Raw genomic sequence first — 25,549 nt, forward strand, 5'->3', positions numbered from 1 at the left:
CGGTCGTTTGCATGTCTTTACATGAAGCAGCCTTGACAAGATTTTAGACGAGGGCTGACAAATTGTATCCCACATGTTGTTTGATTGACACACAATTGATAGAATGGGAGAGTGGATAGTGCTCTCGACTCTCATGCATAGATCTTAGGATCGAACCTGGGAAATGCATGCGCTACATCATCATAAAAAATGATTTTTGTTGTTGTTTTAACATCTGTTTGACAACTACATGAGCTTTTTGGCTCACAATTGTCGATAACTATAGGCTATTCGGGTCTATTTAATGAAAAAAAAAATAGAATAAAGATATACCAAATAAATAAAAAGAGATTCATAAAATATATCAAGCCATAATATGCCACATTGTTTAGATATAAAGATCTTTATTCACATATATAAATTGTTCTGTGTTGATAAACTCAACCAGCTACTTTTTTACATATAATTTCTCCAGCCTTTGAAAACATTCTCACACAAGGGACACTTGTTGTTGGCATGCATTTTTTGTAAGTAGCCTAAGTGTTACATACCTATGAGGAAAAATTACTTCTTTTCAGTAATTTATAGTATTTGATCTTGCCAAAAACGCATCTATGAGGTATTGTCAGTTTTGTTTCCTACCCTGTCAGTTTAAGATTCGAAGCAGATTCGACAGGTACGCCACCTTTCGAAATACTTGTGAAATGCACGGCTTGGTGTTTCGAATCACTTCATCACGTGACATGGGTGTTTGAATCACATTTCGGAGCAGTGTTTCGAAACATTTACGCTTCGGGATCTCGAAACAGTGTCGAAACGTCAGTTTCGCGGAAGCCATCCCTAATAATGTTTTCTTCTTTTTTTTTGTTTTCTTTATATTGTTTGGTATTAAAAGGTATTGTACTGAATTCTTATTCACATATTTACTTTAATTTGAAATGGGGAGTCGTAGGGAGATTGAGTTACATTTTTATTTTAAGTTAATTCCTGTTTTTCTGTAGGTAGGGAGTGGAGGGTAGCATATGTTGTTTATTTATTTCCTTTTACTTGGGTAGGTCATTTAGTTTATCCCCCATTAGTAAGTTTCTTATGTTTGTTGTTTTGGTGACCTTCTCCTGAAGATTGAATATCCCCATTTTTGCTTGTTTAAAAACAATAAATATAATTAAGTTTATGACTGGTTGTTGTTGGTATGCATTTCTGGGGCAGGGGATTGAAGGGGATCCTCCACGATCGCTTTAATTTAGTTTTTTTTTATTATTATTCAATTTTATTACTCTCTTCCAACCCTAGACTGGGAGAATTTGTAACAATCTCTTTACCTTTTCCCTACCATTGGCTGCCTTACTGTACAATAAGTATTCTGGGAATGGTTTTCCCTCAGAATCTTGTGGCAGTACATCATCATCATCATCTCTGGTGGCCAGTGCCCTCACAAAATCCTCTCTGTCCCTATCAGACAAATTTGCTGGCCATAAACCTGGGTCATCCTTTTTATAACTTTGTCTGTCTTCTTCCAGCATGCATCTCTCATCCTCATCATCACTGTTACTTTCTTTCCCTTCTTCCTCTGCTTCTACACTTCTTCCTACTTCTACCTTAGAGGGCCCTGGCACTGTAGGATGTACACAATGCATGTGATACAATATATTAAATATGAACATTGACCTAAATTACAGTTCTGATTACATATATTAGATTGTGTGTGTGTGTGTGTGTGTGTGTGTGTGTGTGTGTGTGTGTGTGTGTGTGTGTGTGTGTGTGTGTGTGTGTGTGTGTGTGTGTGTGCTAAATTGCCCTTCATGATGGGAATAATAAAGTCGGTATCTATAGATGTAATTCCATAATAAAATATTCCATAAAATCTAAATGAATTATCAAACTGGATTATTTTAATATTATCTGTATCTTAAATGCAGGCTCAGGTATTTACTCACTGTTTCCAACTGTCCAGCTTCCAGTACAAACAGTAGGTTGTTGTTTTGTTTTATTTTATTTTATTTTATTTCATAATGATCATTATGTGAGAAAATAATTGTTATTAATGTGTTTGAATCTGTCATTAATAATATTTCATTTTCTTTTTTGTAATGGTAAAAAGAGCAAGAGAGACAGAGAAATATCAACAGACTTCCTGCAATGATGCTAACTGGCATGTCATTGAACACAATATTGCTCACCTTCTTCACTGGGACATGGAGGGGCACAGTTAGGGGGAGATTGGGGTCCTGCTTACTCATCTGTTGTTAAGTCGGCTAAAAGGGGCAGGGACATAGATTTAATATGGATATCTTGCTAAATGTTTCCCTGCACTGATTAAATGGTGATTAACTCTTTCGCTGCCAGCGTTTAAAAAAAAATTGCCCGCCAGCATTTTGGTAATTTTCACAAAAGTTTCACAAAATGCCTGCCAGGAAAAATTATCTTCTATAAATATATACACATACAAATATATCAAATGAAAGAACAGACGCTTTGCTTTCAAACAATCAATAAACAAACATACTGGGAAAAAACATTTCATCCTATATTTACTTTTTCACTTAATTTAAAGCAACACTATGTAGTTTTTTTTACCTTTAAATAATGTCTCTAAAATTATTTCAGTGATAGAACAACTTTTAACTGGACAAATTGTACTGTTGCTGCAAACTGAGCAGCCTCCTAGCTGCTACAAGCACACTCTGAAAGTGGCGGTGGAGGGTAGGAAACACAGCCCCGCCCCTCCCCCTGCCTGCAGTAGAGTGTCCGATACCAGGCAGTTGCGCTTTTCAACCACATGGGGGAGCTGTAAGTCATTTTTACATGGAAACTACATAGTGTTGCTTTAACTACTGAAATATGGATATTTCTTTTAAAAAATTCTGAGCAAAAACTTTAAAAAACTGCATTTTTGTATAGGAAGTTTCTTAAGAGATCAGATTCAGAATGATTATCAAAACATACACCCAGTTTAATATGAAATAATTTTTGCTTCAGTTTTTTATAAATTGGGTAAGATGGCAGGGAAAGGCGGCATCTAGTGGATAAAAGCGGTATTACAGAGCTTACCAATACCACTCGTCAGAAAAATTTGTCAGATAAAACGTCTTTATCAGGTAACTATTAATTCATAATTGATGAGATAACTCAATGGCCATGGAGAGAAAGATGCGGTTGGTCCTTGCCTTTTTATGTTTTTATTTTTTTCTGTTCTTATGTCCTACTGGGGGCATTTACTGCTGGAATGGCTATTCCGGTCCAGTGTTTCAAAGACCGTGTGACTCATACAAGGGCACGTGTACATTTGGTTGTTCAACTAATGTGGCTTTATTCCCTCTGCCCATACTTTTCCTCTCTGATACTGTTGACCTAGTCTGCCTGTCCAGTACTATGATGTTATATGATCATTTTATCACTACCTCTTGTATGTACCACACCTCCAATTTCGGATGGAGAAGAAATGTATCATACAAGAAACAACTAAAGCACAAATGTTTAATTGTTTTATTACTGTTGATGTCAGGGAATGTACAGCCCAACCCAGGCCCAAGTATCCCACTAAGTTTTAACACCCCAGCAGATTTTAAAGAAAGATCGGGTCTTGGTTTCTTTCACTTGAATGTACGCAGTCTTGTTCCTAAGCTGGATATGTTGCGTATTTGGCCCCTCTCTACAGATGCTGATGTATTCGTCCTGACTGAAACCTGGTTAAGTAAATCGGTTTCAGATAAAGAAATTAATATCAGTGGTTATAATGTTTTTAGGACTGATCGCCCCAATAGAGGTGGGGGTGTAGCAATATATATTAAAAGTCACTACCAAGTTAAAACACTGCTATCCAAATCATTAGTCAAACAGTTTGAATTTTTAGCTCTGGAGCTTGAAGTTTCAAAATCACTCATTATAACAGTTGTTGGCTGTTACAGGACACCTTCAGCTGTTAGTGGTGCTCTACCCTCCTTAATGCAACTCCTCTCTGACTTTAACTCTAGGGAATTAGTAGCCTTTGGAGACCTTAATTGGAACTGGTTACAACCAGTATCTGATGAATTTAGAGCTAATTGTGATTCATTAAATCTTTTCCAGATTGTTGACAGTCCCACACGGCCAAACCTTAAAAATCCGGAAAAATCAACGTTAATAGATGTGATTCTAACTAATGTTCCTCACAAGTACTCAACTGCCTCCATATTTGCAAACGACATCAGTGACCATTGTGTCGTAGCAACAGTAAGAAATACTAAAACTTCAAAAATTAAACCACACATCATAGTCAAGCGTAATATGAAGCATTTCTCAGAAGAAAAATTCCTTAATGATCTGTCTAATTTTGACTGGGAAAAAATTAACATCAGTAGAGACGTTGAAAGTGCCTGGAACCTATTTTATGAGGGGTTTACCAACATAATTAATAAGCACGCCCCACTAAAGAAATATAGGGTCAAAGGCCGAAAAAATGCTTGGTTTTCACCAGATTTAGTGACCATTCTCCACGAGCGTAATTTGGCATGGGCAAAAGCCAGGAAATCAAACAAGAATTCTGACTGGCTGGTCTTCAGACAGCTGCGCAACGCATGTACCCTTAAAATTAGAAAAGCTAAAGCTGACTATTTTCTTTCTCAAACCACTCATAATCTCAATAATCCGTCAAAATTTTGGAAAACTGTCAAGTCATTATCAATAAACAGTGAAGGCCTTGAGCTTCCCTCAAGCATTGTAACTGACTCTCAAAAAATTACTGACAAGGCCAAAATGCTTGATTGTTTTAATGAACATTTCACTGCTTCAGGATTCTTATTTGAGTCACTCAGTACTCAGCATGATTGTTGTTCTTCTACGGTTGAGACTGTTGGTCTAAATCCTTTTAGCCACCCTTTTAGTTTTAGTTCTATCACAGTTTCAGACGTAAATAAAGCCCTTAAGCACTTGGACACAACAAAATCCGCAGGCCCTGATAAATTGGATCCCTATTTTTTAAAGCTTGCAGGAAATTTTATTGCCGTACCCCTGACTAATATTTTTAATTTGTGTTTAAACACAAATGTGATTCCTCCCATCTGGAAATCAGCCTTTGTGGTTCCCATTCTAAAAGGTGGTGATCCTTCCATTTTAAATAACTACAGACCAATCTCTAAACTGTCAGTGCTGGTCAAGATTTTAGAATCCCTTGTCAGTGATCAGTTAAAGAAATATTTTAACAGTTATAATGTTTTATCTGATTTCCAATCTGGTTTTAGAAAAGGGCATAGTACAACATCAGCAGCTCTTAAAGTTTTAAATGATTTTATTGAATCAATGGATAACAAGCGGCATTGTGCAGCCCTTTTTATTGACCTTTCAAAGGCGTTCGACACAGTGGACCATACAGTACTTAAACAGAGACTGTATGGGGCTGGGCTCAGTGAGCAAACTATTGGCTGGTTTGTTAACTACCTTACAGATACACTGTTAACGATTTCCCTGTATTTTTACAGTACGGTACTGGCAGCACGGTTGCCAGTAAGTTACTGTATTTTGGTTTTACAGTACTGTACTGTAATACCATTTTACAGTACACAAACTAGTACTGTATAGTTACAAAGCAGTACTGTACTGTAATTTTACAATATTTTATTACAGTAGTCTATTTTTACAGTAATTTACTGTAATGTCTATATTGACCCATAAATACTTTTTATTACTTATTACAGTTAATACAATAATATTATATAAAATAGCTAGAGATTTAGGTTTAAATCTATAGTTATTAATATGGTAAAAATGCTAAATTAAAACATAATGAATTAAAAGGCAATCCAAGCAATGTATGTATCAAAATTTTATTTAAAAAAACATTTAATTGAAACAAACATATTTAAAACAAGATTTTAAACAATAATAAACATATAATCAAGTAACATAAAATAAAATCAACAAGTATAAACAAGTTTGGAGACCCCTGCTGTAACATATTTAACTCTGGCAAATAGAACACAGGTCCATAGTTTGAAGTTTTCAGTTTAAAGTCCATCATCGACTAAAAGGTAACATTTCACTGTGGTAAAAAGAACAATGGCCCATAGTTTTAAATATTCTACTTAAATTTCATTTAACACTAAAAATAAATGCATTAAACTGTGGCAGACAGACCACAGTGGCCTTTACTTTGAAGTCGTCCATTCGAACTCAATCAGGGACTGCATGAAGCTGTTCACATGGGGGTTAATGGCCACAGCTTTTCTCTGCACCAAGTTCCTTGTCTTTTTGCTTGCTCCTTGTCTGGATGTGCACTTTTTCCCATCTTTGGAATTAATTCTATCCAGAAACCTGTTAGAAACATCATAAACATTAAGTCAACAAATATAAGATAGAAAAAGATTCTTAAAAAATTAAACTCAGCCTTGAATTTACTCCTATTCTGAAACCTTTTGCTCTTATTCTACTGTTCCACACCTAATTACATAAAAATACAGAAGATTCACTTACCGCTGAACAAACTCTTTCCTCAATGGACAGCATCCACCTGGATCCTGTCATGATTTAATGTCCTGAACAGAAAGTACAATTGTTACTGATTTGGACACAACTTTTTATTCTGAAAACAAAATCTTTTGTCAATAAAGTCCAGGGACACCTCTGCTAAATAAATACAATTATTAAATTAAATTTCTTATAACCAAAGTCTGAATATTTCTGTTTGTATATTTCTACATGGCAAACTAAGACAATTGTGTTCATGTTGTATATGGTCGTGTTACAGTGTTGTGTGTGAATGAGTGAATGAGTGTATACATGGGTATTTAAAGAAACTGTAGTGGTAAAGTGCAAACTTACCGAACATAATGTGCTTGGTGTGTGTCTGGTATCACCCGTTGTGCCTCCACATCTGCCTTAACTCCTGAAAAGTGCAATGACACTCAGGTAAACTACAAATAAAAAGTCAGCCACATTCCTGTGTAATTTTGCGTGTGACGTGAAAGCATTTAATATTGCAGTCGAAAAAATACATGACTTGTAACTGTACATCATGTACTTGCCTGGTGCCTTTAAAGATGATCCATCTTACCCAATCCAGCTTACAAGCAATGGTAAGACTGTAAAAAAGACAAATGTTACAAAATCTGTTAGCCATAGAAATAAGTAGACATTGTGAAGGAAATGGTAAAAGAAAATTTAGTAACACTTTACTATAAGAGTTTATTCCTTAACATTTGGTAATGCCTTAGCTAATATGAACTAACAATGAACAATATATTTTACAACATTAATAATATTTGATAATGTTCATTGTGCAGAGACAAAGTGATTGATTAAAAAATTTATTAAGTGTTTAAATCTAATATCATGCTATGCTAACAAATAAAACATTACTGTAAGTGTTAAGTCAGTTGTAAAACAAATATATATATATATATATATATATATATATATATATATATATATTAGTTGTTATATTATATATTATATCTAAATATCTAAATAAGTCTTTTTTTAATTATAACATCTTGTCTACAGAAAATCTCTGAAAATGTCTCGTTTAGTGCAGAAAATAGCGATTTATAGTGATAAGGTAAAAAGACTGTCCCTTTAATGTTTTACCCGGACCGGCTGCGGTGTAACACGCTATTTCACGCAAAGTTTTTTAACAAGTTAGTAGCTAGCTGCTCACTTTAAAGATAAACATGATCGCCTAAATCTAAGCAATCCTGGTGATGCCAGTTTCCTACACGATGTTATAATCAGTGTTGGGTGTAACTAGTTACAAAGTAACTAGTTACTGTAATAATATTACTTTTCTCAGTAACTAGTAGTGTAAGGCATTACCCGTCTGAAAATGGTAATATTATTACAGTTTCCCGAGCTAGTTACTTAAGTTACATTCGCCAGTAGCACCTTCATCAAACAAGGCACAAAACACAGAGAACAAAAGGGAAGGGGAGGAGGGCGTGAATGGAACAGTGATTGGTCTAAGTTTGGCACAAGGTATCATTTACCATCACCGATTGGTCGACACCCGGCAGCCAGCAGCACAGAGCGGCAGCGGCACACTCAAAGACAGATCGGGTAAATGGAAGCGTCAACAACGGCAAGCTCTTTTTCAGAGGAAGGTTCCCAGCAACAGAAAGCTAGTTTCGACGGGTGGAGATTCGGTCACATTTTATTATGTTCAACGGAAGGAAAATAACTTGACGGTGAAGTGCACACTCTTTAATGTTTTTCCAAACGCTGTCCAGAAGCGGGTAAGGAAGCCAGCATTTTCTTGGCCGTGGCTTGCCCAAATAAACATTCTTGTCCAGAAAAAAAATGTAACTAGTAATATAACTAGTAATATAACTAGTTACTTTCTCCAGGGAGTAATAAAGTAAAGTAAGGCATTACTATTTTTGAGAGTAATATGTAATACGTAATATATTACTTTTTTGAGTAACTAGCCCCAACACTGGTTATAATGGACTATTTACATCCAGAGATGAAGGATCAGATGACAGAGACAAGAAGACAAAGGTACGTAAATGCGGAGCCCATTCTCTTTTCGTGCATTGATTTGATGTGTTTTGGAAACTTATATACAGCGTGTAATGCATCTGAAGTGGTGGAAACAATATGCCATAAAAATGTATTGGACAACTTACTGGACGTGTAAAACGCTTTAGAGAAGATATTCTCTGCTTTTGCTGATATAACGTTACCGTAATATAATAACAACAACAATACGCGCGGCAATCCCTTTCGTTCGTCTGATATTAAGATGAGCCCAGGTCTGAATGATATTTGGTCGAAGTTAAAGCTGCGATGAGTTCGATGCATGTATCCAGTTAAATATGAGGTTTCTTGTTTTCACTTCTGTGGAGGAGTTCGGTATGCTGTGTACGGCGTGTCAAGTCCTGTCTGTTTACAACCACAGCCTTACCAAACAGTCGAACTTAATACTTTTCTCTGACGCTAACTGAACGGATGAAACGCCGAGATAAACGACCGTTATGCTGGGACCGTAAGACCCCGCTGGCGGGTTGTCTTTGTCCATTTCGTTAAAAATAGTTTCATTGTCACCACACTTTCATCACAATATAAACTCACCAAAACCCTCATAATTTAGTTAAAACAACCATATATTCATTAAAAAAGGTGTAAAGCGAGTTAAAGCAGCGGTAGACATCTGTGTGTAACGTTAGCTTACTTTCTGAGGGAGATTGAAACTTTGTTGGCGACCGTTTTTCTCTCTCATTGCACGTTTAAAACAATATTGTGACAAACTATTGACAACATTCTTAAACTAAAAATTAAGTTTTCATGAAACAGAAATATTTCAAACTTACCGAACTGCCAGAAATCAATCATCCTCCTTCAGCTGCAGCCAGGAGTTGTGCTCTCCCTCTGTCTGTGTGATTTGACGTTGGCGCACTTTCTCTGATTATTGCAAGTACACCTGGCACATTACAGCAATGGCTACAGCAAGGTTACATCAAGACCAAAAGATACTGTAAAATTTTCCCGCTCAAACAAATTTACCCAGAATGCATTATGAACTGCAGTACTGTACTGTAATGTATACATACAGTATAGTACTGTGGATTTTTACAGTAATGTACTGCTAAATCTACAGCGACATCTAACAGTGTAGGACTCAGTGTGTGCAGGCGGAGGGTAGCACATCTCGCTATCTGAAAATATCAAAAGGTGTGCCTCAGGGATCAATCCTAGGACCATTGTTATTTATCATCTATATTAATAACATTGATCACAATGTGTCTACTGTCAAATTTCATTTTTATGCTGATGACACAGTACTGTATTGCTCAGAACCCACTGTTGACCAGGCCCTCTCCCAGTTACAACTTGCTTTCAACATGCTTCAACAGAATCTTTATGAGTTAAAACTTGTTCTTAATGCAGATAAAACTAAAGTTATGCTTTTTACAAATACAAAACCTAAAATAAATGTGCCTTCAATTCGCACTACACAGGGAACAAAAATTGAATTTGTCTCTAAGTACAGATATCTCGGTATTTTAATTGATGAATCTCTTTCTTTTAGCCTTCACATTCAGCAGCTGGCAAATAGATTAAAACTTAAATTAGGGTTTTACTTTAGAATTAAATCCTGCCTTTCGTTTGAATCTAGAAAGAGGCTGGTTAATGCCACTTTTATGTCTGTACTTGACTACACTGTAAAAAAATTCCGTAGAAATTGCAGCTGGGTTGCCGGTAATTTACCGTAGATTTAAATTTATGTTTTTTACTGGCAACATTTTGTTCAAAGTTAAAAGAAAATTAAACATTTACAAGTCTTTGTCTTTACAGAGTAAAACTAAAAAAAACAGCATCAAGTTAAATATTCTGGGAAACAAAATCTGAAGCAAAAAACAGAAAAAGGTTGATGACGATTTCTGGTTCCCAGAATGCTTTGCATGAGGCTGTTATTGTATAGTTTTATTCTGTAAAGATAAAGACTTGTTAATATTTAAAATTTATTTAACTTTGAACAAACTCTTGCTAGTAAATAACATAAATGTAAATCTACGGTAAATTACCGGCAACCCAGCTGCGATAACGTTGTAATTTCTACGGATTTTTTTTACAGTGTATGGTGATGTTTTATACATGCATGCGTCGTCTACTAGTTTACATACATTGGACAGTGTTTATCATGGAGCATTGAGGTTTATCACTGGTATGAAGGCCCTCACTCATCATTGTGAACTGTATAATCGGGTTGGATGGTCATCTTTATCAATACGGAGACTTCAACATTGGCATATTTTTATATACAAGGCAATATTAGGTCTCCTTCCATCCTACCTCCTGACATATATAAGTGAAAAAGGTACTGGGTCTTATAACCTTCGTTCCCAGGATCATTTCCTTTTAACTGTCCCAAAGGTTCGAACTGAGTTAGGAAAAAAGGCTTTTCAGTTTGCTGCTCCTTCAACATGGAACAAGTTGCAAGAATATATGAAACTAACTAAGTTGGTTTCACTGGCCGCTTTTAAAATGATGTTATTTGACTCACAGGCAGCCACATCTGGATGTGGATGTTTTAATTGATGTGTAAGGATTCTGGTTGACTTTGAGGGATTTAGTTTTTTCTTTATTTCTATTTTTTGTGTTTCTGTGTATTTTGTATTTGTGTGTACTGTATTGTGTGGTTGTACTGCTGCCTCCCTTGGCCAGGACACTCTTGAAAAAGAGATTTTTAATCTCAATGAGTCTCTTCCTGGTTAAATAAAGGTAAAAAAAAAAAAAAAAAAATGGCAGGGAAAGAGTAAAATGTAGGCTAAAAATATTCTGTAGCTAACGTTAGCTAGCTTATTTCACTAGAGACATTAAGCAAACAGGTTAATACCACTCACAGACTATAGGCTATCCACCTTTCTTGGTGAAAAACTCGGTTACAGTTTGACACCCTTTCCGTTGTCTTTCCTCTTTCTCTTTTCTCTCTTTTCTTTTTTGAAAACCTTGCTTTAATGTGCAACATTGTACTTCTGGCGCACGTGGCACGCATCGACTACTGCAAACACCGTCACTCACTGAGCGTTTTAACTTCTTACACCCTGAAGCTATTTTGGGGATTTTTGCCTGGATTTGGCCTACCCAATTTCAAAAGCATCCCATACCCACATGCAGAGGTTTACATACAAAAGTTTGGTATCATTTTACAGGTAACCCTTTGAAATTACATAAAACACTGTTAAAAGTGCTCAACATGGTTGTATGTGATATCAGTCCTCTAATAAACACAAAAATAAATAGGCGCTTTTTGATGTTTTTTTCTAAAGTTTTTATTTGAAAGTATATAACTCTGGCCCTGGGTATCTCAGGTCCCTGCAGACAGTTTTGTTTGATTGACAATTGTCAGCTTACAGAGGAAAAAGGAATTTTTTCTCTATCATAATCTATGCAAAAGTTATTTTACTCCAATTGAAGGGAGGAATAATACCCTTTTTGTATACAATTTCTACCTAAGAACATTTGAAGTGTCCCCATAACCACATACAGTGGAATAAATGCAATTTCTTTATATAATTTTAAAGAAAACCCTTTGAAGTTACATAAAAAGCTGCTGTTTGTGACAAATATTGTTATTTATGTTGTTTTTCATATGATGAAAACACCAAATTTTCTTTTTTATGTTGTAAACACTGTCTTTGATAGTGTATAACTCTGGTTCTGGGTGCTCTAGCAGACTGCAGACAGTTCTGGTTGTTAGCAGCAGCAGACAGTAAACACCCAAAAAAAGAATGAACTCTTTAGCATGTCGCATTCAAAAGTTATTCTTATTTTACTAAAGGGTGTGAAAATACATTTTTCATATAAATATGAATTTTTTGTTTTGCACATATAATAAATAGCAAGGGATTATATATGCACACAACCAAAGAAAATGCTGTGAATGGACTCATTTTTTAGAGTAGGACCTAAAATAAAAGATGGTGTATAATTTGTGGCTATATGTGCTATCTGAGGCAGTCCACACTCAAGTTTCCCATATGTTTACAAAAGACCATTTTTTACCTTATTATTCATTCGATGATTGTTGGATATGTGTTGATATTAGAACAAAAATAACACTGTAGCCTTATTCCTGAGAGTGAGAGCTTTCATTTGATATAAGACTTGCCCATGTTTGTCATTTTTGAAAAATATGAAATATGTAAATATTAAATGATATAATAAAATATTGGGGGGGTGATAGTGTAAATTAAGTGTAAATAACTTTCTTACAGTAAAAGATGTGTCAAAGTGATGCATATTTGCAGAAAGTAGAGACTCTAAGCTTTCAAACAGGATCTCATATGTGTTACTGGGGTCCATGACGGAGCATCAAAGATTAAAAGAATATTTTATATTAAGTCAAAATACGAAATTCTGGACCCGGGACAGGGTCCTCAGGGTTGAAGAGGTTAAGGCTGGACCAAACCATTTCATGCAGATGGGGGGGGGTCGGTCAATATGGATGTTTATTTTTAAATGAGGATATTTAGCTATTACTGCCAAAAACAAGTACAAACAAATTAATAAAATTATTATATCTGAAATCTTGATGGCTTAATAATTTTATATTAGTTTTTACCTATTTTTCAGGCCCCTGTCAGTCAGGGGCCCTTGGAATTGTCCTAACTTCCCCCCAATACGGCGCCCCTGCGCATGTGCGAACAGAAATCTGCTCACTTGAGCGCCTTTTTGTATGTAGTTAAATTGTTTAACATTTTAAACAATTGCAAGCCTTAGAAACACGTTAATGATAAACTTACCCTATTTAAATTGCATATTAATATGCGAATCGCATGTGAGCTGAACCGCGGAATTTACAAGTATGTAAAAAAAAGGTTTGTACTGTAAAAATACTTTATTTGTTACATTGTTACAAACAGAAGATTCTCTCTGAAGGATCTGTAGAAAATCTCTACAAATTCAAATTACACTGTCACGGGTGTGCAGTTGTTTTGCACCAAAAATACCTTCATGTAGAACTGCCGTCCTAGAACTGGGGTCCTGAAACTGCAGCCTCCAGTTGTGCAGTAATATACTATTTTCCATTTTAGCGTCTTTTTCTCTCCAGTACAGTAGGAGGCGCTCTGCAGCTTTTTAGTCCGCCGATAAACCCACTAAAGAAAGAAAGAGTTTGCGTGTGATGTGTTTTTCTCTCTTTAGTGTTTTATGAGTGTAAACAGAGTCTTGTTTCTGTGTATTTTAGTGTTGAGATGTTGATGATAAGAGATGAGATTAGGCATGGGCCGGTATAAGATTCTGGCGGTATGATAACCTTTAGCAAAAATACCACGGTTTCACGGTGTTGCGGTATTGCCATTGCAACACTAAAATGTGTTATTTTCAAATGCCAGGTACAAAAAAGCCTTTAAATTATAATATGCTTTCAAAACATATATAATATTTTCGTAATATATATTAAATGTAAACATCAAATCAATCACATGACTTCATGATTTAATGAATTTTGTATAAACACTGCTCATACCTTGGAGACGGTATCACAGAACATTTTAGTGGTTTTGAAACCTTGACTGTTTTAAACCTCGGTATACCTTGAAACCGGTTATCGGCCCATGCCTAGATGAGATGTGCTGTAAATCAGTAGGAACTGATCTGTCCATGCTGGATATTGATGATTTCATCACAGAAATCTCTCAGCTGAAGAAAGAGGTGGCGTTACTGGAGGCAAAGCTGAGGTCAAGAGGAGATGAAGGAGTGAAGAGAGAGGTTTGTACAGCTTAAACATCCTTTACATGAATCACTCTGTCTGTTTGACAACATTAAATCATTTATAATCTTACACTGAGTGTGTTGTGTTGTCAGGATGTGGATGTGGATTGTTGTGAATCTTCAGTGTATGTGACTGATGGATGTCTGGATTCAGTGTGGATGAGCAGAGATCAGAGCCGCACACCACAGCCACTGCTGGACTCTAAACTCTCTGAAGAGAAATCCAGACACACACAGGACTCAGAGCTCAGTCTCACTTTACTCTGTTATACTGAGTCAAAGCCCACAGACGCTCAGGACACTGTGTGTGACAGTAATCAGGGCTTACAGGATGAGGAATCTACTGATCAAACCTCCACAGAGTCTCTGGATTCTGTCTGTAACGCTGGAGAACAGCAGCAGATCCTGCAGACCACACTGAAGATGTGTTCAGTCAAACTGATCGACTGCACGAACCTGATGATGAAGATTAAAACAGAACCCACAGAAGAGGATCACACTGATGAAGATGAGAATTATGATGATTTAATTCCTTCAGGTATGTTTTTTCTGTTGTCTTTTCTCAGTATTTCACTGTTATGTTAGGTCATGTTTTGAGAGGTTTTAGTACATCATTCGAGTCACAAACACACTAAATTGATTTTCATTATCAGTCAACACTAGTGCTGTTTATAAGCTCTCATTTATTCCATGTTCAAAATCATTTATCTAAAGTAACTGTGGTTGTGGGGCAGTGACTTAACAGTAAAAACTGATTTATAAGTGAAATGTTGCATATTATATAAACAGCTGCCAATTAACAATTTACTTTTATTTTTTAATCTTTAAAGGTGCTCTAAGAGAATTCATGCGTTTTAGACCATAAAACATTTTTTGTTACATACAGCAAACATCTCCTCACTATCTGCTTGCTGCCTGTCCGCTGATCAAACTGTAAAAACAGAGAAATTCTAAATGCTGCAAGTAGCAGTACTGGGGTTAATTGCCTGTTTATTGCTTTGACATTTAAGTCTCATACATTTTTTTTGTTTATGAAATTATTTTTACAGATTATTATGATTATTTAAATCGAATCTTTTGCAAGGTTTATCTGGCAGTAAAAATGTATACACATAACACATTCTTAAAAGTAATCTGATACTATCTCATTTATACAGGCGCTGCAGCTCCCCCTTGTGTTTTTTTAGAGAGATGTGCAATCATCGCGGTGATCTGAAATCATCACGATGAGGTCAAACAATTGCATTGAGACGATTATGTAATCATTGTGACAGCCCTAGTCAGAGGTTTTGATCAATTATAAGGCCAAATAGTGGTGCAGGCATACCATCTTTATTGTGTGGCCTCAGACTCTGCACATACATGATCAGTGTATCAAATCTGTTGAAAAAAATCTAATTTTGTTGCGAAGTTATAAACATTTATGTCTAAAACGGAAGCTATTGTATTGTTTTTCCTACAGTGATTTCAAGTCGTTTGAAATAATGTCCCCAGAGATATTTGCATGTGTTTGTCAACCACTATTACAGAGCAGGGCTAAGCTTAAGGCGAAACCTGGCATGTTTGGTACATTGGATTTGCCAGTGATTCAAGACTTCAAGGAAGCAAGTCTCATGAAATACGTTGTGTCCACCCAAATTTGGGCGATATGCCCCATTGTGAGATCGTTTTATTGTCAGCCTGTGAGATAGCCGATACAGAATGGTATGAGGGGGGCAATAGTTTACTTATTTATTTGTTAATTTAACACTAATTTATGACAAGCCACTTGATTGGTAGACAAATAAGAAGCTGGTTTACTCTAAGGGCAAATCTGTCACAACCACAACCTTCTTAAAACTGATGCCATTAATCCTGCTTGAAATTTCTGAGTTCCAGAGAGCGGGAACAATACACTCACTGGTTTTAAACCTCTGCGCCCCTAACACCCCTCTAGTGCAAGAAAATGAAAAAGCCGCACGTATTACAAGCTCATTTGCAAGGAAGAGTCCGAATCATGCGCATTACAAGTTTACGTGCAAGAAGAAGTCCAAGACGTGCGCATTACAACTCCAGGTGTGAATGTTACAAGCTCTCTCACGCAAAGTGAAGCCCACAAACCCTCTTATGCAAGGAAAAGCACACAATGTGCATGTTAAAGTAAAACTATGATTATAATAATAACTATCGCCAACTATGATCAGGAAACAGCTGTCATAGAAATAATCGATACCAGTTCCAATTCAAAAATGGTTAACCTCTTACACTCTGAGGCTATTTTGGGGATTTCCGCCTGGATTTGGCCTACCCAATATCAAAAGCTTCCCATACCCACATGCAGAGGTTTACACGCAAAAGTTTTGTATCATTGTACAGGTAACCCTTTAAAATTACATAAAACACTGTTGAAAGTGCTAAACATGGTTGTATGTGTTGTCAGTCCTCTAATAAACACAAAAATAAATATGCGCTTTTTTATGTTTTTTTCTAAAGTCTGTTTTTAAAAGTGTATAACTCTGGCTCTGAGTGGTCAGGAAACCTGCAGACAGTTTTGTTTGATTCCAGTCAATGTCAACTTAGAAAATTGTTCTCTATCATCATCTATGAAAAAGTTATTTTACTCCAACTGAAGGGAGGAATAATACCCTTTTTGTATTCAATTTCCGTCTAAAAATATTTTAAGTGTCCCCATAACCACATACATTGGAATAAATGCAATTTCTTTATATCATTTTACCGAAAACCATTGAAGTTCCATCAAAAGCTGCTGTTTGTGACAAATATTGTTATTTATGTTGTTTTTCATATAATGAAACACCTAATTTTCTTTTTTTTTATGTTGTAAACACTGTCTTTGAAAGTGAATAACTCTGGTTCTGTGTGCTCTAGCACAGTGATTCCCAACCGGGGGTACGCGTACCCCAGGGGGTACGTGAAGAGTTTCCAGGGGGTACGCGAAAAGATTTAAATTTTGCTTTGATCTCATTTACTTTTAATAAAAATGTCTGTGTTTGTCCAGTCATTTACCTAAGATTGATTTTTTTGAGGAAAGCATTGTAAAAAGGAAAACTTTGTAATTTTAATCTTATCATTAATATAATTTGCCGTCAAGAGTAAATGCGCTGCATGATCCAAAACGCAATAGCGATGTCCAACTCAAGAACGATCTGACTATTTTCAATGAACCTGAATAGTTTCTAAAGACACAAAGTTTATAAACTATAAATAATGTTCAAATAATGCTATAATATTCGTTCCCGCTGCCATTACATTTTCAAATTATGCAAAAAAACGTTTGCATTGTTTTTGGCTAACATATATTGTCCCGTATGATGTCTTTTGTATTTTTAAAGAATGTCTTTACACATTTTGTTTCTCTTTATATTTTAACAGAATAATTTAACTTATTTGCACACTTTAATTATCAGTAACTTAAATTGAGATTTGAGTAAATTTAGGGCATTTACTAAAAAGGACGTGAGAGCTCAATTCCAAATAAGCGCCGGAGTGGATAATTTGCGTGTGATTTACTACAAAGGCGCAAAATCTATAATGACACAAGCACATTTCTATAATGACCATTACAATCTACTAAGAGCAGCGCAAATTAGGTCGCAAATAAGAGAATTCGGCAGGACATCGCAATGAAAATGCGGACTGCGGAGTGTGAAATTCCAGCTAAGTGAAAGTAATACGAAAGATGAACGGTAAAAGAAGTTTTGAAATACCTGATTTGACTTCTCCTCCTCTTTTCTCCAGCAAATTAAACATAGCTTGGCTTGGTAAACTCTATATATTTTTTTTAAGTATTTTCCTCTGGCAAAATGTAATACTCTCCTCGCATTAATGTTGCTTCAAAAGGAAAAAATCTGCAAATGCAATAAGGTCGCAAAAATAACACCTTTTCAGAGCTAAATATCTACTGCGTGTCTTTAGTAAGTTATTTAACGACAAAATGATGGTTTGCGCAAGCTGTTAGTAAATCTGTCCCTTAAAGGGGTCATATGATGAAATTTTTTAATTTGTAAAATAAGTCTTTGGCGTTCCCAGAGTCCATATGTGAAGTTTTATCTCAAAACACCCTACAGATAATTAATTATAGCATGTCAAAATTGCCATTTTGTAGGGCAGAGTAAAATGTGCCGTTTTTGGGTGTGTCTTTTAAAATGCAAATGAGCTGATAAAATGCAAACACTGATCGCAATGATAGTGGTTTGTTGAAATAAACATGCTTCATCAGTCAGTGCTTTTTACTTTAATGTTTAAAATTAATAAATATTACTAATTATTTTTCTTTAAAACACAACTTAGGATTAGTTTCGATGAAGGGGTACTTGAGCCTTACTGATACGGCTGTGGGGGTACTTAGAGCAAAAAAGGTTGGGAACCACTGCTCTAGCAGACTGCAGACAGTTCTGGTTGTTAGCAGCAGCAGACAGTAAACACCCAAAAAAAGAATGAACTCTTTAGCATGTCGCATTCAAAAGTTATTCTTATTTTACTGAAGGGTGTGAAAATACATTCATATAAAAATACTTTGTTTTGTTTTGCACATACAATAAATAGCAAGGGATTATTCATGCACACAACCAAAGAAAATGCTGTAAATGGACTCATTTTTTAAAGTAGGACCTAAGATAAAAGATGGTGTAGCATTTGTGGCTATCTGCGATTTGAGGCGGTTCCCGCTTAAGTTTCACATACGTTTACAAAAGACGATTTTTTACCTCATAATTCATTCGACAATTGTTGGATATGTGATGATAATAGAACAAAAAAAAAATGATTCCTGAGAGAGGGAGAGCTTTCATTTAATATAAGATTTGCCCATGTTTGTCATATAGGGGTTTGCCCCTTTAGGACTTTACCCCTAAATATATGGCTTTAAATAGCCCTGTGATAACTATTGGCCGATACTGCTTCCAATGATCGCTCTCTTAAAAATCTAAATTTTTTAATGTTATCATATTTATCACCCTGCTACTTTGTAATATTACTTTCTTGATTTCTATTTGAAATGTAGTTTTATACAGGTTAAATGTAAAATTTTTATTATTGTATTAATTTCAGATGTGAAGAGTGAATCATGTTGTGATGGAGAAATGTCCTCAACATCAGAAGATCGACTGGCAGCACAAACTCTTTCCTGCATCACCTGTGGAAAGACATTCAGCTCACAGAGACATTTAGAGAGACATGAGAGAAAACACACAGAACAGAAACTCAGCTTTACTACCTTACAAGAGAAGAAACTTCATCATTCAAAAGAGCACGAAGAGAAGAAGAAGCAGCAGTTTCACTGTGAGGAGTGTGGGAAGGATTTTGTCTTATCTCATCTAAAGGATCACATGAGGACACACAGTGGTGAAAACGCTTAGGTTACTCACGTAACCCCGGTTCCCTGAAATAACGGGAACGAAGCATTGCGTCAGTTAGCTGACGCTATGGGGGAAACTCCTGTTTACTCCGTGACTGAAGCCTATTGGTTAACGTCTGTACAAAGTACAGACCAATGACGTTTGAACCCGCGCGCGGGAGGAACGCGTCCCTATATAAGCGCGGTTCAATCGTCAGCAGCTCATTATTATTCGACTGAAGCGCGCAGCCGAATAACACTCGCTGCGTAGACGTTTGTAGCACGGCAAGAGACGCAATGCTTCGTTCCCGTTATTTCAGGGAACCGGGGTTACGTGAGTAACCTAAGCGTTCCCTTTCAATACGGTTCACTTCGCATTGCGTCAGTTAGCTGACGCTATGGGGGAACGTAATCCCATCACGCCGTGCATACACAACGTACTGAAGTGCCTTACCGGAGAGACACTGCGTGTGGCCCTATACCCGGCATATTCACAGCTTTAAAAGCAAATGTGTAAGCACCATATAAATTGTTGACGCGCACACGGTGGGGTTTTAAACGCACCGGGGGCACATAACATAGCACAAGACGGCGAGGTACGCGCCGCGGCTGTGCGAGATAAGTAAATTCAGAGTCACGTTGGTGAGCTCGCTGAGCGCACCGTGGTGTACACATAAAACGCATGAGCGTGCATGATTGAGCCGAGAGAACCTGCGCTCGTAGGGCAGGGACGTCTAAGCTGTACAATCTGACAACGTAGACGGCGAAGACCAGCCGGCCGCGTAGCAGATATTAAATATAGATATAGATACCCCTGTAGACCAAGTTCATGAAGAAGCCAAACTCGCACAGAGTGGGCTCTATATAGGACATAGCTCATAGAGGGGCGTGAGCCAGTGCGATGGTTTCAACGATCCATCTAAATAACCACTGTTAGCAACAGACATACGTAGTGAGTGATCTGCGAAGCTCACGAACGGCCGATCTGACTATAATATGCGGCAGAACGGTTCGTAGCGTGGGATTATACAGATACCACAATAGTGTGAACCCCGGTGCACCCTCGAGCGCATCGGGATGCATATAGGTAGTATTATAGTGCACAGATCGGTGAGCTTTCCAAGCGCGCCGTAAATGTGTATTGACTATAAATTGCACGGGCACAGGTGAACACTTGAATACATCGTGAATGCATATAGATGAATCAGAGTGTTATAATGCACAGGCCGGCAAGATTCTCGAGCGCGCCGTCATGTGTTCTGATAATAAATTGTGCGCACACGGGTGAACTCTTCAGTGCACCGTGAATGCGTATAGATAAATCAGTGCACACAACGCACCGTGAATGTGTACAGATATGATTGATGAACGTAACGGTGGGCACCCAACGCACCGTGAACGTACACAGATGAACAACAATGTATGTGTCACAAAGCATAACACAGCTGTGTATACAGGTGAGCTTTCCCAAGCGCATCTTATTGTATACCAAAATGTTATAGCGTGTACATGTGAGCTTCTCTAAGCGCACGGTGGACGCATATAATTAAAACCCATATCGTGCATACAGGTGAGCTAATGGGCGCACCTTTAATGCAACAAACCTCAGTAGTGCGCGAAGCAGGGATGTCGAAGCTGTAAACTGACAACGTGGACGGCGGGGACCAGCCGGCCGTGTCACAATTGTCAAATGAGAAACCTCTAAGACCATGCCCATGCTCTAAGACAAGTGAGCATAATTGTCACGGGAGGTGATAACGTCAACGATCCATAAATAGCCTGTATTGACAGGTGCTCTAGTGAGTGATCTGTGACGCAGATAAACAGCTGATCGTCTGATGTACGTCAGACGTATGTGTCATACAGGACCTTGGACAGTTCCAGAGCGCTGTGCCTCGGGCACCGTCCGCATCTGAGAAATGACAGGCTTATGAATAAAGTGAATGGCCAGCCGTAAAAGCATGGCTCGCTGTTACCGCCGCCGTCCGCATCTGAGAGATGACAGGCTTGTGAATTAAATGAATGGTCGGTCGTAAAAGCGTGGTTCGCTGTTATCACGGCCACATAGATATAGGTAGGGGAGAGAGCCGCCGTGCCTCTGTAGTGAGGAGAAAAGTGTTCCCCCGGCGATTCGCGGGGGGTTTTGACTTTCAAATGTCACTAGACAGAATGGATCAGACTTTGCATAAGGACGCCTCGTGAAAGGGGTCCTAGCAGCTTGTATCAATGTGTCATAAGGCACGTAATGTAGGTCGTGTCCCACGGATGCCATCTCCGCACGCCCATCGTAATGGGTTAATATTGGTAGTTTAAGCATGAGATGCGTATCACTCTGATTGAACATAGCTTATAAAGCGATGCAATGAGTTTATAAAGGAGATGACTCGTCAGCTTGTTCAGGGGGCGAGATCTCAGTCTGGTTCGGTAAATAATGAAACCACCGTAGATTGCCCGACCGCATTATCACAATAACACGGTCGAGAGTGCTGCAGTGCTAAATCATCCTCATAATGTACCGTATTCACAGTACAAGGTGATTTATATGAGACAAACGGCGTTCCACGCGCCGAAGGCTGATTGCCGTCGTAAAGCGTGTTCAACCCACAGCAAATGCTGGGCTAGCTCGTAATGACAGCACTTCATGCAGCCGTGTGTAACTTAAGCAAGCTTCCCGGCCGTCAGCTCGGGGCGGGACCTTTGCTTAGTCAAACTGAAGTGGACTTATGAACAGAATGCCACGATATTCAGCTTTCTGAGGCTCGTTAGAGGGGTACGTGTGCCCGTCTTAAACGAGATGCCGCGCGCGTCTGACTGTGCGCGCGCTTTAAGCTTTGAAACTTATTGTGGCGGGTAGCAAGCTCACTTGAGGTTGATATTACCCTTAATATCTCCGAGTATTGGAGCGGAGGTGTGAGCGTCTTCGGATCCGCTAATATAAATCAGCTATATGGCCGAAAAACGTCATAAACCGCTTGGCTGTAAGCCTTTGAGTGGCCGTCCGGAGAGGGCGCGATTCAAACGCTTGGAGCCATGCAAAAGTCTGAGGCTGTCCTTCCTCTAGGAAGAGAAAATAACAGCCGTAAGACCGTGCTCGTTTGCGCCATCAGCATCGTAGCGGAGAAACTGAGGTGGGCTGCGAGCGAATTTGGCAGAAAGGTGTTAGAGACACCGTACAGTCGTGGGGTGTCAATACACAGTATATGGCCAAACCGGGGTCTTTTCGGCTAGCGTCGATAGAATTATGGACAGCGGACCGTGTGTGCGTATTACTGATTGCTTGTCAGTAAGGCGATAAAGTGTTTAGAGACACCGTACAACCGTGGGTGTCAATACACAGTATAGTAAGCACGGAAATTACTCTTTTTAGAGGAATTAAATACCGTTCGCCACTATAGTGAGGTCGCATAGCCGACAGTATTACACAGTATGTTTGGATAAACAGCACACAGAAAACATTACAGGGCAGTCCAGCCGAGGCGCGACATAACCCCTTTTCTCCCAGACAGTTTCGTTCTCTGTTGATGCAGCTGTGCTGCGGAGACCAGAGCTCAGCCGTTCAGGTGCACAAGCCTCAGTAGTGACGGTGACCGAACGGCTCACGGAGCAGAGCAGTATGTCTAGGTGGTTTAATGTCAGACTGAACCCATCGCAGAGAGGAAGTCTGCCGTGAGGCCCGCGGTTTTGCCGTTTATTAAAAGGGCAGAAAAACCGGGTATATATATAAGAATGTACCAATATTCAGCGCACTGATATAGGACGGGACTGAATAAAGGGAGGTATTCGGGCCTCAGTATATTATAAACAAATTCGTTCTGCCTCTGATTCCGTCTAAACCAGAGAGAAATTACCAGGCAGACGAAAAATGAGCTATCTGAAGTGAGATCGGCTCAGGCCAGTAAAGCTCTATAATAAGTGTTTTAGCGCTCCAATAGAGGCGTGTCCGCCTTATCGAGCAGACGAATGAGATCGTGCCGCTCCAGGAGGGGAGGGGCATGAAGCTCTCTTATAATGAGTGTTCTTGGTGCTCCAATAGCGGCGAATCGGCCCTATCGAGCAGACGAATGAGATCGCGCCGCTCCAGAGGGGAGGGGCATGAAGCTCTGTAATCGTTGAACACTGGACAGCTGCATTTAGAGGCAGCGAGCCGTAATACCGCGTGCTAGCTAAGCCGTTAAGAGACCTCACCACTGTGGGGAAAGGAGCGAGGGACTCCGCGAGCGTGGAGCACGAGTGGCTGTGCTATGACAGAGACAGGGGCAGACCGCCCGTGTTTGCTTGTCGTATGCATCTATCCAGGTCTACGGTTCCCCGCTTGTTCATCTCAACAAGAGAGGAACGGCAGAGGGGAGCAGCAACACACACAGAACAGCCATGCGTCGTGACGGTATCACCCGATGCACTCGGGGGATTAATATATGTGCCAGAGATCTCGCCACTGAATTTGAGAGGAGCGAAGGGACTCTGTAAGCATGAACGGTTGCGGTGTGACAGAACACAGGGGGGGTTAGTCCGTGTGTGCTTGTCTATGCATCCATCTAGTCTCATGGCTCGCCGTGTGTTCATCCCGGCGAGAGAGGAACAGCAGGGGGAGCACGAAACATGGATAAGACAACCAAAGCATAAGCGCGGTCCCGGCGTGGGAGGTGCCAGACCGGTAACGCGCTCGGAGGAAATTCATAGCAGAGAGGCTCACCGAGCCGCTGTGCTGGACGCTATTACAACAGCGCCTGCTCTTTTAGCTTATAGCTTTATATTAAAAATATTGATCTTACCGGGCGGCCGCAGGGGAGACCTCGTCAGGCGTGTCCGCTGCACAGGGCTCGTACCACGGCAAGCGAAGGCTATCTTCGGTTCTCGGCCGGAAAGCGGCAGGGGAAGACGCTAGGCCTGGACTCTGCTATCTTCGGTTCTCAGCCGGAAAACGGCAGGGGAAGACGCTAGGCCTGGACTCCGCTGCAGGGCTTTTGTCAACGGCGAGGTAAGGCTTCTTCTTTTCTTCGGAGCAGCGAGAGGTTCGCGCTGAAGGAGAAAATAAAGAGCTGCTGACGATTGAACCGCGCTTATATAGGGACGCGTTCCTCCCGCGCGCGGGTTCAAACGTCATTGGTCTGTACTTTGTACAGACGTTAACCAATAGGCTTCAGTCACGGAGTAAACAGGAGTTTCCCCCATAGCGTCAGCTAACTGACGCAATGCGAAGTGAACCGTATTGAAAGGGAAGCCTTTTTACTGCACTGAATGTGGAAATTACTTCAGCACCAAACAAACTTTTAAAATTCATCAGAGAATTCACACAGGAGAAAAACCCTACGTCTGCTCTTACTGTGGAAAAAGATTCTCTAATCCATCGTATGTCACACTTCATGAGAGACTTCACACTGGAGAGAAACCTCATCACTGTAGTGTTTGTGGGAGGAGTTTTCGGCTGCGTAATCATTTCGTAATGCACCAGAGAATTCATTCAGGTGAGAAACCTTACAAATGCTCTCAGTGTGAAAAGACGTTTACTCAGTTATGTAACTTAAAAATCCATGAGAGAATTCACACTGGGGAGAAACCTTACGTCTGCTCGATCTGTGGAGAGAGATTCACTCATTCTGGAAGTCTTCAGTATCATCAGAAGAAACACACTGAAGAACAAACTACACTGAAATCATCATAGTGCCTTAAACTCTTTACATACTGATAGCATATATTCGCTATCAATGTTCAACAGGATAACATGCTAGACTAAATTGATTTCTATGAGTAACTTTACATTGACCAAAGTTATTTGTGGCGCAAGAAATTGTCGATTTCCCCTCTTTTCGTCCGGGTCGATTAATGAGATCTAAGCCTTACGTCAAGTTCCCAGAGCAGCTTTAACTCAAAAGGATGAGACGGTGGCCCTAAAGCACACACAACTGTATTAACAGCGCATGTAAACACACACCAAAGAAAATGCAGCATGAAGTTTAAACAACTTAAATCATGCAAGTCAATTCAACCTACATTTTTAAGTTTGACTTGTGTTAAGTTGACATAACTTAGAAAACCCAGTTGAAATTGTTT

The 25,549-nt window shown here is 38.9% G+C and overlaps 1 protein-coding gene and 1 long non-coding RNA gene across 2 annotated transcripts in view; one reads left to right on the top strand and one right to left on the bottom strand.

Moving 5' to 3' along the window:
- Nucleotides 1-5,764: 5,764 nt before the first annotated feature.
- On the bottom strand, nt 5,765-9,555 carry LOC135785285 (uncharacterized). The gene is made up of 5 exons (XR_010546543.2): nt 9,258-9,555; nt 6,978-7,034; nt 6,775-6,838; nt 6,427-6,488; nt 5,765-6,267 (listed from the first exon to the last, which is right to left on the bottom strand). It is a non-coding gene; the product is annotated as an uncharacterized lncRNA (long non-coding RNA).
- A 4,463-nt stretch (nt 9,556-14,018) lies between these two features.
- LOC135785967 (uncharacterized) overlaps nt 14,019-25,549 on the top strand; it is a 33,306-nt gene continuing 21,775 nt past the window's right edge. The window contains exons 1-4 of the mRNA XM_065295628.2: nt 14,019-14,160; nt 14,257-14,701; nt 19,213-19,514; nt 24,720-25,159. Coding sequence (XP_065151700.2) covers nt 14,020-14,160; nt 14,257-14,701; nt 19,213-19,514; nt 24,720-25,159 — 1,328 coding nt within the window. The 5' untranslated portion in view covers nt 14,019. The remainder of the gene's footprint in view (nt 14,161-14,256; nt 14,702-19,212; nt 19,515-24,719; nt 25,160-25,549) is intronic.

The sequence above is a fragment of the Paramisgurnus dabryanus genome, chromosome 19 (assembly GCF_030506205.2).
Source record: "Paramisgurnus dabryanus chromosome 19, PD_genome_1.1, whole genome shotgun sequence".
Taxonomy (NCBI): domain Eukaryota; kingdom Metazoa; phylum Chordata; class Actinopteri; order Cypriniformes; family Cobitidae; genus Paramisgurnus; species Paramisgurnus dabryanus.